This window comes from Chanodichthys erythropterus, chromosome 18 (assembly GCF_024489055.1).
Source record: "Chanodichthys erythropterus isolate Z2021 chromosome 18, ASM2448905v1, whole genome shotgun sequence".
NCBI lineage: Eukaryota > Metazoa > Chordata > Actinopteri > Cypriniformes > Xenocyprididae > Chanodichthys > Chanodichthys erythropterus.
Window position 1 is genome coordinate 32,813,036 of NC_090238.1, and position 14,613 is coordinate 32,827,648.

At 37.1% G+C, this 14,613-nt stretch overlaps 1 protein-coding gene across 7 annotated transcripts in view; it reads left to right on the top strand.

Annotated features, from left to right (window-relative positions):
• gphna (gephyrin a) overlaps positions 1 to 14,613 on the top strand; it is a 111,570-nt gene that overhangs the window by 52,101 nt on the left and 44,856 nt on the right. For all 7 annotated transcript variants that reach the window (XM_067367945.1, XM_067367950.1, XM_067367944.1 and 4 more), the window contains 5 exons: positions 391 to 485; positions 617 to 683; positions 6,080 to 6,352; positions 7,375 to 7,491; positions 10,714 to 10,845. In XM_067367945.1, the coding sequence (XP_067224046.1) occupies positions 391 to 485; positions 617 to 683; positions 6,080 to 6,352; positions 7,375 to 7,491; positions 10,714 to 10,845 (684 nt within the window). The remainder of the gene's footprint in view (positions 1 to 390; positions 486 to 616; positions 684 to 6,079; positions 6,353 to 7,374; positions 7,492 to 10,713; positions 10,846 to 14,613) is intronic.

Below are 14,613 nucleotides of genomic sequence, written 5' to 3' on the forward strand. Positions count from 1 at the left end.
AAATAAAACCCCATTTCATGGAGTGGGGCTATTGGATACATGTGACAGGTTCAAGTCCTGCTTGCAACATAAAAAAATCTTATAAATTCCCATAAAAAACAATGACTAAATGTTTTTTTAAGCATTTAGTCAAATAAACAGTCAGTAATCAAATACATAAATAGTAAGTATTAGTAAATATTATTTGGTTTATTATTAATGACATATAATGTGTACATGTCTCCATAAAACAAAAACAAAAAAACATAATAAAACAGGAACCTGTAAGTAATATAGCACTCGTTTACCAAATTGGTACTGTAGAAAGACTTTTTGACATCCCTAAAAGTTAACTTTGCTGGTTTTTGAACCTGTTGTTGCTTATATATGTGTGTTTTCTGTCGTCCTCAGGCCACCAGAGAGGTGATCGAGCGTGAAGCTCCAGGGATGGCTCTAGCAATGCTCATGGGGTCCCTAAATGTCACGCCACTCGGCATGCTGTCCAGGTGAATGCACATGCACAGACATGTCCTCTCATCTCACTCCTCCTCTCTGCCTTTCACTCTCAAAAGCACAAGTGTAAAGGATGTGTTTTGAATACTAATTGGATTAAATACTAATCATCGCCTTCCTGTAGACCCGTATGTGGAATCAGAGGCAAAACCCTCATCATTAATTTACCTGGGAGCAAGAAGGGCTCACAGGTAAGCTGTTTGTGTGCGTGCGTGCGTGCGTGCGTGCGTGCGTGTGTGTGTGTGTGTGTGTGTGTGTGTGTGTGTGTGTGTGTGTGTGTGTGTGTGTGTGTGTGTGTGTCTTTTAGTGCATATGTATTCTGATCACTTCTTCAACTATTCTGAACTGTGTATCTATAAATATGCATATAAATATTTTAGCACTTGCTTATATTGTTTATACATTTTATTTATTTATGTAAGGGTAATCTATATAATAAATATGATACATTACATAAAAAGTATACATTAAATAAAAAAATCACCATGTAAAAAGTTCTTTAAATTATATATATATATATATATATATATATATATATATATATATATATATATATATATATATATATATATATATATATATATATATATATATATATACAATGAGGACACACCCCTCCCCTTTCTACACCTCTCACATATACGTTCACCCTCTCTTACCGTGTTAACATTGTGGCCAATCCTATTAGAGCTCCTTCCCGTGGAGCTCTGCTGATAGGGCCATGCTATTAATCTCCATTACCCATCAGCCCCAGCCACGGAGAACTCTGCTGTCACTGCTGCTTTGAAGTCCAGAAGCCGAGCCGATAAGGGGATTAAACTTTGAAGAACCCCTTTATGCTCGGTCCAGCTCAGCTACTGCACTCCCCCTCTCCCTTCCTAAATAAAAGCACCCTCCATCCCACATCTTAGACCTATAAAAGCAGCCTCTTCACGTCCCCAGCTCCTCCTCTATGACAGCGATTCTGCTTCTGGACTAAGTTTGCCCTTCTTGCTTTTAAAATGGAGACAGACCCAGGCCACGCCAGGGGATGCATGTTCCCAGTGTGCACTAGATGGAACACACAAACATAACCCTCAAGTGGCCATGAAGTGGTAAAATAAACATAATGGATGTTTCTTCAACCTTGGGCACTTTCCAAAAGTCCTGAATGTTTCCACAACATCTCAAATGTTGTATTGTGTTTAGATTTATTATGTGATAAATAACTAAATGAACTACATATTATACTTCCACATTTTTGTATCCCCGGCCACGGACAGTCAGATCGACAGAGGGTTATTAACAAAACAGTTATTGTAAGAGTACTAGGTTTATCACTGAAAATTGTATTGTATTATATCTACTCTTTAAACAGTATTATGGTAAAAATGGAACACTATGGCAACAGCTTTCTTGCCTGTATGCAAAGTGTATTGCTTTAGGGGGTTGGGCGGAACTGACAGAATGGCAGTTTCTTTCAGTTTTTCCCCCGTTTGGCCTAAAACACTGTGTCTACCAGTTTGAAATGACTACAAACACAAATGCTTTTCAGATTTTCCTTTGCGGCATTCTCTCAGTATTTATGATTCTTTGCAGCCTTTAGCCAATGCCTACAATACTCTGAATCCTTCACTGGAAACTAAAAATAACTCATTCCTACTAAATGTTTGCTCTTTGAATTCTTGGACTGTGGAACAAAGTTGACACCATTGTGACTAAAAGTTTGCTAAGAAGTATTTTCTACTAAAGCAAGGCGGTATTTGATCCTGGTAAGTGTATCCAGAGCAGACTGGTGCATTATGGGTGTTGACGTTTTCTTATCTCTTTGGCACAAGGGAAGACAACAGCATTTTTTCTTTGTTTCTCTAGTCATGTAGCACCGACTTCAATATTTTTTGCCTTTGTACTGCATCGGCAGCCAAGTTTTGTTGAAAGCCCATTTTGCCAGGGGTGAAGTACCCCTTAAAATAATATTTTCCCACTTTTTGCGCAATTTGACAAAATTATAGCTTGATTGGAAATACACACTTAGATATAAGTATGTAAGTATAATGTTAAATTTAGATTTTAGACTTAGATTTTTTTGTTTTCTCACACTTTTATGAAACTGTATAGAGTAAAAAACTCACATACTTAAAGGGAGAGTTCACCCAAAAATGAAAATGATGTCATTAATGACTCACCCTTATGTCGTTCCAAACCCGTAAGACCTCCGTTCATCTTCGGAACACAGTTTAAGATATTTTAGATTTAGTCTGAGAGCTTTCTGTCCCTCCATTGAACATGTATGTATGCTATACTGTCCATGTCTAGAAAGGTAATAAAAACATCATCAAAGTAGTCCATGTGACATCAGAAGGTCAGTTAGAATTTGTTGAAGCATCGAAAATACATTTTGGTCCAAAAATAACAAAAACTACAACTTTATTCAGCATTGTATTCTCTTCCGGGTCTGTTGTCAATTCGCGTTCACGACTCCGCTTCTTCTTCTTCTTCTTTCCTGTTTTACGGCGGTTGGCATCCAGCTTATTGGTGCATTAACGCTGCTGACGTGTTATCTGGTGCGCCCGAGCTTCGTTTACAGTCTGAGGGAGACGCACGCTGTATTCAAGCTATTCTACATTGTTTGTATTTTGGTATTGCTATATTTTTTAAAATGGTGCATAAGTGTGCATGTCACGGATGTCCTAATCGCCAAAAACAACCACGTAAAAGTGCATTACCAACACCGACAGACGAAAGCATTCAATGGAATCAATTCAATGGAAAGGATTCCGGAAGAGAAGACAATGCTGAATAAAGTCGTAGTTTTTGTTATTTTTGGACCAAAATGTATTTTCGATGCTTCAAAAACTTCTAACTGACCCTTTGATGTCACATGGATTACTTTGATGATGATTTTATTACCTTTTTGGACATGGACAGTATAGCATACATACATTTTCAATGGAGGGACAGAAAGCTCTCGGACTAAATCTAAAATATCTTAAACTGTGTTCCGAAGATGAACGGAGGTCTAACGGGTTTGGAACGACATGAGGGTGAGTCACTAATGACATAATTTTCATTTTTGGGTGAACTAACCCTTTAAAAACAACTGTATAGAGTGCAACAGTAAAAATCCCATTAATTTTCTCCATATTTCATCAAATGATTTTTAACAATAACTTATAATCCTTTAAAGACAGATCTAATATATTTATTTCATTTATTAAAACCTTTAAGTACACAGTCTACCTTTGTCTTTTGTTCCATTTTTAAATCCTGTTTTGCTTCTCATAGGTTGGTTTGGTTTTTGACTTAAAATACCTATGGGAAAAATGAATGGGGAAAATACTGTGAATCAAGGCCACTAAAAAGTGTCCAGGCACTGCTTACAATTATTTCGCTCTTTGTTTAGATTATCGTAATTAATATTTTTATGATAGATTTTCAGAGTTTAATGGTAAAAATTTAAAGTTTCCAAGACAGGTTTAAAAGTTGGTTGTTTTAGATTTGCATTGGATTTGAACACGTACATCAGTGGTACCTCTTAAAGGGTTAGTTCACTGAATATAAGCGTAAATTCTATCTGTTCATCATATAAAGCAATCAAGTCTCTTTAGAAAATTTTGACTAAACCATTCAATTCATATGGATTAGTTTTATGATCTCTTTATTGAAACATTTTGAAGCGTCAAAGTGTCAGTTGCGTAGACTGTCTATGGAGGGACATAAAGCTCTCAGATTTAATCAAAAAGATCTTCATTTGTGTTCCGAAGATGATTAAAAGTCTTACAGGTTTGGACCGACATGAGGGTGAGTAATGACAGCATTTTCATTTTTGGTTGAACTAACCCTTTAAGTTGACAAGGGAGTGTTTGATCTGTTGAACCCAACAGAATAGGAACCAAGTGACTGCCAAAATGTCTTGCAATTCCTTCAGCTCTGAATAAGGGCTGCAGTGTAGGGGTTTCTAGTGTTGTTTCGAGGAAACTGGACGTGAAATGTGTCCATCTGCTTTTACAGTGATGTGGCTTCACATCACACATCCTTATTGGCATGTTCCTGTCTGGTCAGTGTGTCTGAGTTGCCCATCACTCTTTCTTTGAGCTCAGGTGCCATTATTCCTACAGAGCAGCGCGCTCTGATCTGGACTGTCAGCGCACACACATGTGCCTCACCTTGTACCAGGAAGACAAAAATAGACCATTCCTACATGCACCAAGAGGACATGAAGTAGCCTATGGACTTCTAACGTCTCCACACATTAATCTTCATTTTAACCCTGAGTCACCAAAACGGGGATATGCAACCACATCAGACCTGCGGGGGGAAACACTCCACTGCATCAACCCTCCCTGGACCGGTCTCCATCCCCGCTGCCATCCTTTCCTTCATTATTATTAATGTCTCTTGTCAGAAGTACTTAAGAAATGCGGTTTAAGAGCAATCGAGTTTGGCCACCTGTGTTAAGTTCACACGCTGTGTCCTTATCGGACTTCAGCCCCTCAAAATGGAGGATGTCCAACTGTATTAGAAATTCCATTAAGTTAGTGTCAATAGGTTGGCCTGTATGTCATCCTATTAGGGGATTCGGATAGATAGTGGCCCATTACGTTGGAGGAGAACAAGAGGGATTTACGCCGTAAAGACCTCACATTACTGCTAAACAGTACACTAGAAGCTTAGGAGCTGGAGAAATCTGAACTCCAAGGAGATACAACAGATTAATTCATTTTTATAATTCCACTGTTCAAATCTTGAAGGAATACCTCCGGTTAAATATTATTTAAGGTCTTTTAAGCACATTTAATGTGTTATATATTGTATGATAAGAGATATTAATTTGTCGAATATTGTATGATAAAAAAAAAAAGGATAAGAGAAATAATACTAATTGTCAATCATTTATCTACTGCAGTCAGGCATTTATTTTAGCTTGTGTGTTGATTTTTTTAATAACATGTATATTGCTATACTATAGCTTAATCTAGTAAAATAATGTATTTTTCAGCAAACCATAATAGTATTAATAATGATAATAATAATAATAATAATAATAATAATTTCATTATCCCATAATGTTATTTTTTATTGTTAAAATCATAATATCTTATTTTTTCTGAATGTTAGACAAAAATATTTCCCATCACACAATATAATAACAGTATGAGAGAATTTATTTTAAAAACCTTTTTTAACCTTCATTCTATTTATATAAGTTTATATTCTGTATTTATATATAAATAAATAAATGAATTAATATATAAATGAATATGTACTGTTTAATTTGTTTATTTTGGGAATAATTAAATTAAATTAAATTAAATTAAATTAAATTAAATTAAATTAAATTAAATTAAATTAAATTAAATTAAATTAAATTAAATTAAATTAAATTAAATTTCCAGCTTTGAAAGCTGCCTATTAGTAGTTGCCATTTAACAATGTGATACTCATAATAAATATAAATAACACGCACACAAATATCGGGCAAATTATATTACGTATTATTAAATTTAAGCTGCTCATGAGCTCATTTATATGAAGTAACACATTTTGGGTGTAAAAGATTTTCTTGCGGTTTCATTCTTTCACCTGTTTCTTCTCTCCCTTTTCACAGGAGTGCTTCCAGTTCATCCTGCCTGCTCTGCCCCACGCCATAGACCTGCTGCGGGACGCCATAGTAAAGGTGAAGGAGGTGCACGACGCTTTAGAGGACCTGCCATCCCCTCCACCGCCGCTCTCCCCTCCACCCACCACCAGTCCACACAAGCAGACAGAAGACAAGGGTGTACAGTGTGAGGAAGAGGACGAGGAGAAGAAGGACAGTGGCATTGCGTCCACAGAGGACAGCGGCTCCTCTCACATCACAGCAGCTGCTATTGCTGCTAAGGTGAGTGCCATTAACAGCTATTTAATCTCAAACACTCAAACTGGCTCAGGCTGTTTGTTTCTGCAGCTCTTAAAATTTTTCACTCTTACAAAAATGAATGCCTTAAAGGCATAGTTCACCAAAAAATGAAAATTATCCCATGATTTACTCACCCTCAAGCCATCCTAGGTGTATATGACTATCTTCTTTCAGACAAACACAGTCGGAGTTATATTAAAAATATCCTGACTCTTTTCAAGCTTTATGATGGGAGTGAATGATGCCCAAAAAAGCGCATCCATCCATTAAAAAAGTAATCCATACGACTCCAGGGGTTAATAAAGACCTTCTGAAGCGAAGCAATGTGTTTTTGTAAGAAAAATACTCATAATTATAACTTTATAAACTGTATTCTCTATCTAGTACTACTCACTCCCATTATAAAGCTTGGAAGAGCCAGGATATTTTTTAATATAACTCAGATTGTGTTTGGCTGAAAAAAGAAATGCATATACACTTAGGATGGATTGAGGGTGAGTAAATTATGGGATAATTTTTGGGTAAACTATCTGTCAATTGGTTATGAAAACGTCCCTTTGAATAAACTCACTTAATTTTGATAAATTTCATATTTTGTCATTTTGTATCTCCAGTAAATACTTCTTGATTTAGATCATTAAAGCCAACCACTTCTTGATCATTAAAGCCAATCACAGACATATCTGTTCAGCGTGTGAACACAATGGCCAATCAGAGGTGTTGATGAACCCGCTCAACAGCGCTCAAAGCATCACATTTTTAACATTTCAGTAAAGTGTGTAATTTCTGTGCCATTAGAGGCACCAAATGGATTTGTAACAACTGTTGTCAAAAGGTTTTCCAAACAGTTGAACAAGAGAAAGAAAACTAAAATAGTAGAAAGTATTTTGACATTGAAAAGTGACGCTCTACCCCTTCTTTCGTCATCTCTTGCCCTTGATGTTCCATTAATTCATGTTTTGTGTGTACTTTGTCATGTTCATATGTCTCATATTCATCATCAGAACATGAAGTCTCATCACAGCCATGCCATTTTCATGGCGAAAGGTGGGCAGCCCTTGACTGGCTTTATCCCGCCCACCTCCATTCCCTCCCATTTCACCTGCTCCTGCAGTGACACGGTAAGCCACACCCACTTTTCCATCCGTATTCACCTCTCCTGCTATTCAATTGGCCCTTTTGAACATCCTGTTTCAAAACCTATCATTACGAGTTCTGATTGGTTGTTTTGCCTTGTCACTATTACTGTTGGTCGACGATAAAACAGGAAAAAAAAAAAAAAATCATATTCTTATGTTAAAGCCCTATTTAAAGACCAACATATTAAAGAATCGACACCCAGGTCTAACTTTTTTGACTTTCTTCTACTGCAGTCTTGAATTTATGTAAAGTGCCCCTATTATACTATTTTAAAGGTGCCTACTTTTGTTTTGGAGTCTCTTACAACAGGTTTACATGCATCCAAGATCAAAAAACAGTTTAATTTTCTCATAATATACATTGCTGCACCATCTCTTTTCTCACAGTGTCTGAAATGGTTCGATAAAGGATTCACTCTCTCCAAACCCCTCTTTTCCATGAGCTTTTTCTGCCCTGATTGGTCAAAAAAATAAACTTTTAATATTAATTCAGTATAAGTTTTATATAATGTATGTAAGTTATTAATATATGCTGTTGTTATTTATTTATTTACTTATTTAGACATTAAAGCCATATCTAAAGGCCAAAATATCATAGACTTGGCACGTCGAGGTCTTGCTTTTTTGAATTTGGCAGGAAGTAACACCCTGGCAGCCACCCACAACACCTTAGTTTTGCACGGGCAAGCACGTCTCGCTGTCTTTCTGTAGTGCCTTGTATCAGTTTATTCTCTAGTAAGCAATATTTGTCTTGTTGTTCAGCTTTGCCAGGTCTTGTAAAGCTTTTTCCCTGATAGCCGAGGATTGAGTGTATATCCTGTATTAGCTGTCTTTATATAGTAATTATAATGGGGTCACGCAGGTTGGCATTACTGTGTTCTCCACAGGGAGCGCTCGTAGCACAAGTCTCCTGGGAAGGCAGAGGTTGAGTCGAATGCTATTATTAGCGCAGGGTTAGCTTCTGCGCTGGGTAATTAAAGCGCTTGTGGAGCTGCTCTTTCCTGTGAGGCCTTGATTTAGCCCCAGTGTTAATTAGTGCTCCGTTAAGCCCCAGCGTTCCTGTGGAAGATCCCTGCGCTCTTCGCCCTTCTGCCCGTCAGACTCCTGCTTAATCCCACCACGGTTCTCCCAGACAGCATAGCTGCAGTTTGTTTCTGCACGAAGACTCGCCTGCTGGATCAAAGGCAGCGAGTCTCTGTCTGAATACAGTAACAAATATCACTCTGTGTAGATAATGGCGTTTCAGATATTTGTCTTCATTGTGGAGGTTTCATTGATATTTTCTGCAGACATTTAATGGGCCGTAATATGCGCTTCTCTAGCTTTTGAAAGTTTGTGTTAATCAAGGCTTAATGTAGTGTTACATTATTATTTACCACCCCTCTCTGATGCTGTTGTACCTTCTGTGTGCGAATAAGCGGTGTTATGATTGGCTAATGCTTTGCAACACACCCGCCAACACATATTGGCTAAAACCACTAAACTTTTGATAATTGCAAAAAAAGATCAGGGTTTAAAATCTTGAAATAAATAAATCAAATAAATATTTGTAACTCTTTAGTTGAGTGCCCTATTCTCACTATTAACTAGTTTCTTATTAGCTTGAATATTACAAAGATATTGGCTGTTTATTAGTACTTATAAAGCACATATCAATGCCTTATTTTGCCTGACTATATTCTACATCCTTTAACTACTACCTCAACTATTAATAAGCAGAAATTAGGAGTTTGAGGCAAAAGTTGTAGTTAATAGTGAGAATTGGACCCTAAACTATATGTGTATATCACTTAAAATTATTAAATTAAGATTTTTTTTCTTTTTTAACTTAAATTTTAATTAAATTTAATAATTTCAGCTGTGTTACACTAGTACTTTAGTCCTTCTCAACCATTTTACATCATCATACATTGCCATTCAAAAGTTTGTAATAATTAAGATTTCTTTGAATCATTGTGAAGTTTTGGCATTATAAATGTCTTTACAGTTACTTTTGAGCAATTTAATATGTATATTAAATATTGATGTATAAAAGTATTAATTTCTTATAAAAAAACACTCCTATTGACTGTTGACAAAAAAAAAAGATAATTGCGACTTTTCTGACTTTTTTCTCGGAATTGTGAGATTTAAACTTGCATTTGCAAGTCAGAATTGCGCGATATAAAGTCAGAATTGAGTGATATAAAGTCAGAATTGCATGATATAAAGTCAGAATTGCGAGATATAAAGTCAGAATTGCGATATAAAGTCAGAATTGCGCGATATAAAGTCAGAATTGAGTGATATAAAGTCAGAATTGCGAGATATAAAGTCAGAATTGCGAGATATAAAGTCAGAATTGCGAGATATAAAGTCAGAATTGAGTGATATAAAGTCAGAATTGCGTGATATAAAGTCAGAATTGCGTGATATAAAGTCAGAATTGTGAGATATAAAGTCAGAATTGCGAGATATAAAGTCAGAATTGCGAGATATAAAGTCAGAATTGTGAGATATAAAGTCAGAATTGCGAGATTTTGGCCCGGTTTCACAGACAGGGCTTAGCGTAAGCCAGGATTAGGCCTTAGTTCAATTAGGATATTTAAGTAGCTTTTATAAATGTACACTATAAAAAATAAACATTACTGGTGTTCATCTTGAGAAAAAAAATTGGCACTGACATATTTTAAGATATGTCAGTACAAGTTGCTTTCAGTGAAAACAGCTCAAATATGCATTTTAGTCTGTGACTAACTTAAACCTTGTCTGTGAAACTAGGGGATAAAGTCGCAATTCTGACTTTTTTCTCACAATTGCGAGTTTATATTGTGCAATTCTGACTTTATTACTTTATATCCAGAAACTGCGAGTTTAAATCTTGCAATTCTGAGAAAAAAGTCAGTAATTTTTCCCTCACAATTGGACATTATAACATGCAATTACGAGTTTATATCTCACAGTTCTGAGAAAAAATTGAGAATTGCAAGTTATAAAGTCAGAATTGCGTTTTCCTCGCAATAGCGAATATATATCATGAAATTCTGACTTTATATCTCGCAATTCTAGAAAAAAAAAATCACAATTAGCTTTTTTATGTTTATTTCATTGTGGAAACAAGTTTCCATATGAAACCACTGAATGGTAGTGTAAACAATAATATTTAAGAGGCTTATTTCTAACAATTCTTTACTGAACTTGACTGCAACGGTCTTCTATTTCCAGATACCAGAGTCCATCATTTCACGAGGCGTGCAGGTGTTGCCACGGGACACCGCCTCTCTCAGCACCACGCCCTCAGAGTCTCCTTGTGCTCAGCAGTCCCGCCTCTCCACTGCCTCCTGCCCCACCCCCAAAGTAAGACTCCACCCCTTCTCCCTTTATTCACACCATTCCTTCTCCCCTCAGCTTTCTGTTTCGTCATGCACTCCGTATCCTCCATGGCTGGATCCTCATCTGCTGCCACCTCATTGGCTGCTTGACACACTGCTTTGCATTCCAGACAGCAGTGACTTTGCTCATTGGGCCGTGTGAGAGGAGAAGCGGGGCTTCTTCACTGGCTGAATTTTAAGTTTGGCCATTTTGATGTTCCTCATGTAGCGGTTAACAGTTTGTTGTTTTAGATCCAGCGGTGTGATTAGATTAATTCTATTAGCGGCTATTAATTGATAACCTTTATATTCAGATATTCAGGAGCTGTTTTGGGTGTGTTTTTTTTTTTTTTTTTAAGCATTAACACTTATTTGAAGTGTCTCTAACTCATGTTGTGTCAGCCATTTAGTATTTAGTCACTTATATACATCATTGTCAAACATACACTCTCATCTCCACTTCTAATTGAACAAGTTAGATTTTGCTGTGACGTGTGTGACAATATGATACTTCGGTTTCAGCTCTTTCTCAGTTGTGCTTTAGTGTCATGGTATAAATGTTTCCTATTTTGGCCCAGACGAGGCTGGCCCTGTCAAAAATGCCACCCTCAGCTTTTGCTTTCTGTCTTTGAGTGGTGACATAATACATCTTAGACTTTTTAATAGTACTGATTGAAACACAGAATGACAAATGAGTCACCCTTTGCTCTCATGGACATCATGCACAGACAAAAGCACATCAAATGTGGCATTTGGGTCAGGACTACTGTGCGTGTATCCATTCAGCTCATGAGACAATGGGTCACATAGGTCATATGTATGCATGAAATCTGTCAACATGCTAAGAATAAGTAATTAATTGGTGCTCCACTACTTTGTCTGTCTCCCTCTAGTGAACACAGTGTGTATTACAACAGTGTTTTCCTGTAGTATTTGTCTAAGTATCAGACCTTGGAAAGTTGATGCCGTAAAGTACTTGAAGTATATAATGGAAACGTTTTGCCATTTTTATATAGTATTTTTAGGATGTATGTGAAATGCCTGTGATAAGCAGAATTCCAATGAAGTGTTCTAAGCTTCAGCTTTGACCTCAGGCTGGTTTTTAATTCTGCTGACTGTTGTTTTTTTGACAAGTGTCTGGCAGTTTGGCTTTAGTTGCTAAACAAGGGTGTCAAGTGGCACTTAACAGTTAGAGGCTATATACAGTAAAGAACGTGCTGAGAAGTGTGTGTGTGTGTGTGTGTGTGTGTGTACTCTGTTACATGTGCTGGTGAGCAGTGTACCTATCAGCTTGAGCATCTGGGAATTCACAGACCTGAAAAAATAGTCATTGCAGATTCATGAGAGTGTGGAGAATTTATATGCAGAGGAAATTGTGTGTGTGTGAGACACTGTGGTGGGGCCCATATATATATTTTTTTTAATTTGACCTCATAATTTTTCATCAAAATGTCATAACACGATCTTCTTAGAAACAATCACGTGTGATCTGCATGTACAGAGGTACATGTGGTTAGATAAATCGGGCTGCGCGTGTGTAGTACAGACCCTAGCTTGTGTGTAAAATCTGTAGAATACTTTGGGCTATAGGGGTGGATGATATGAACAAATTCTTATTTCATATGAAAAAATTTATTTCATGAAATATATATTTGGGTCATTGACGAATAAGGTTTTTAAAAGTGTAAAAAAACATAATGGAGATTTAATTACTTTTGAAGTTTTATTAAGTGTTAACAATGAGATTACAGTGGGTTCGGAAAGTATTCAGATCCCCTTAAACTTTTCACTCTGTTATATTGCAGCCATTTGCTAAAATCATTTAAGTTCATTTTTTTTCCTCAATAATGTACACACAGCACCCCATATTGACAGAAAAACACAGAATTGTTGACATTTTTGCAGATTTATTTAAAAACAAAAACTGAAATATCACATGGTCTTAAGTATTCAGACCCTTTGCTCAGTATTTAGTAGAAGCACCCTTTTGATCTAATACAGCCATGAGTCTTTTTGGGAAAGATGCAACAAGTTTTTCACACCTGGATTTTGGGATCCTCTGCCATTCCTCCTTGCAGATCCTCTCCAGTTCTGTCAGGTTGGATGGTAAACATTGGTGGACAGCCATTTTTAGGTCTCTCCAGAGATGCTCAATTGGGTTTAAGTCAGGGCTCTGGCTGGGCCATTCAAGATCAGTCACGAAGGAGTGGCTTCACAACAACTCCATTATTTTAGCTGTGTGCTTAGGGTCATTGCCTTGTTGGAAGGTAAACCTTCAGCCCAGTCTGAGGTCCTGAGCACTCTGGAGAAGGTTTTCTTCCAGGATATCCCTGTACTTGGCCGCATTCATCTTTCCCTCAATTGCAACCAGTCGTCCTGTCCCTGCAGCTGAAAAACACCCCCACAGCATGATGCTGCCACCACCATGCTTCACTGTTGGGACTGTATTGGACAGGTGATGAGCAGTGCCTGGTTTTCTCCACACATACCGCTTAGAATTAAGGTCAAAAAGTTCTATCTTGGTCTCATCAGACCAGCGAATCTTATTTCTCACCATCTTGGCAAACTCCATGCAGGCTTTCATGTGTCTTGCACTGAGGAGAGGCTTCCGTCGGGCCACTCTGCCATAAAGCCCCGAATGGTGGAGGGCTGCAGAGATGGTTGACTTTCTACAACTTTCTCCCATCTCCTGACTGCATCTCTGGAGCTCAGCCACAGCGATCTTTGGGTTCTTCTTTACCTCTCTCATCAAGGCTTTTCTCCCCCGATAGCTCAGTTTGGCCAGACGGCCAGCCCTAGGAAGGGTACTGGTCGTCCCAAACATCTTCAATTTAAGGATGATGACCCTTTGAACACTGAATCAATGAACACTGCTTTTGTCATGTTTTACAAGATTGACAATTTGTCACCAAAAAAAGTCATTTGGTTTAACCAAAATGTCAGTTTTACCGAATGACAATATATTCAAACAATACTAACAGGCTGATATCTCGATAGTTAGCTTATTATCTAGCTAGCAAAAGGACAATCAAACATTTTATATTTAGTACAAGTCTTTAAAATATTACAATATTACACTGTGCTCTTAGGAGCCTTAAGTGCAGCAGAAATGTTTTGTAACCTTGGCCAGATCTGTGCCTTGCCACAATTCAGTCTCTGAGCTCTTCAGGCAGTTCCTTTGACCTCATGATTCTCATTTGCTCTGACATGCATTGTGAGCTGTAAGGTCTTATATAGACAGGTGTGTGGCTTTCCTAATCAAGTCCAATCAGTATAATCAAACACAGCTGGACTAAAATGAAGGTGTAGAACCATCTCAAGGATGATCAGAAAAAATGGACAGCACCTGAGTTAAATATATGAGTGTCGCAACAAAGGGTCTGAATACTTAGGACCATGTGATATTTCAGTTTTTCTTTTTTAATAAATCTGCAAAAATGTCAACAATTCTGTGTTTTTCTGTCAATATGGGGTGCTGTGTGTACATTAATGAGGGAAAAAATGAACTTAAATTATTTTAGCAAATGGCTGCAATATAACAAAGAGTGAAAAATTTAAGGGGGTCTGAATACTTTCCGTACCCACTGTATATGATTTTTATAATCAATGAACACTGCTTTTGTCATGTTTTACAAGATTGACAAAATTTGTCACCAAAAAAAGTCATTTGGTTTAACCAAAATGTCAGTTTTACCGAATGACAATATATTCAAACAATACTAACAGGCTGATATCTCGATAGTTAGCTTATTAT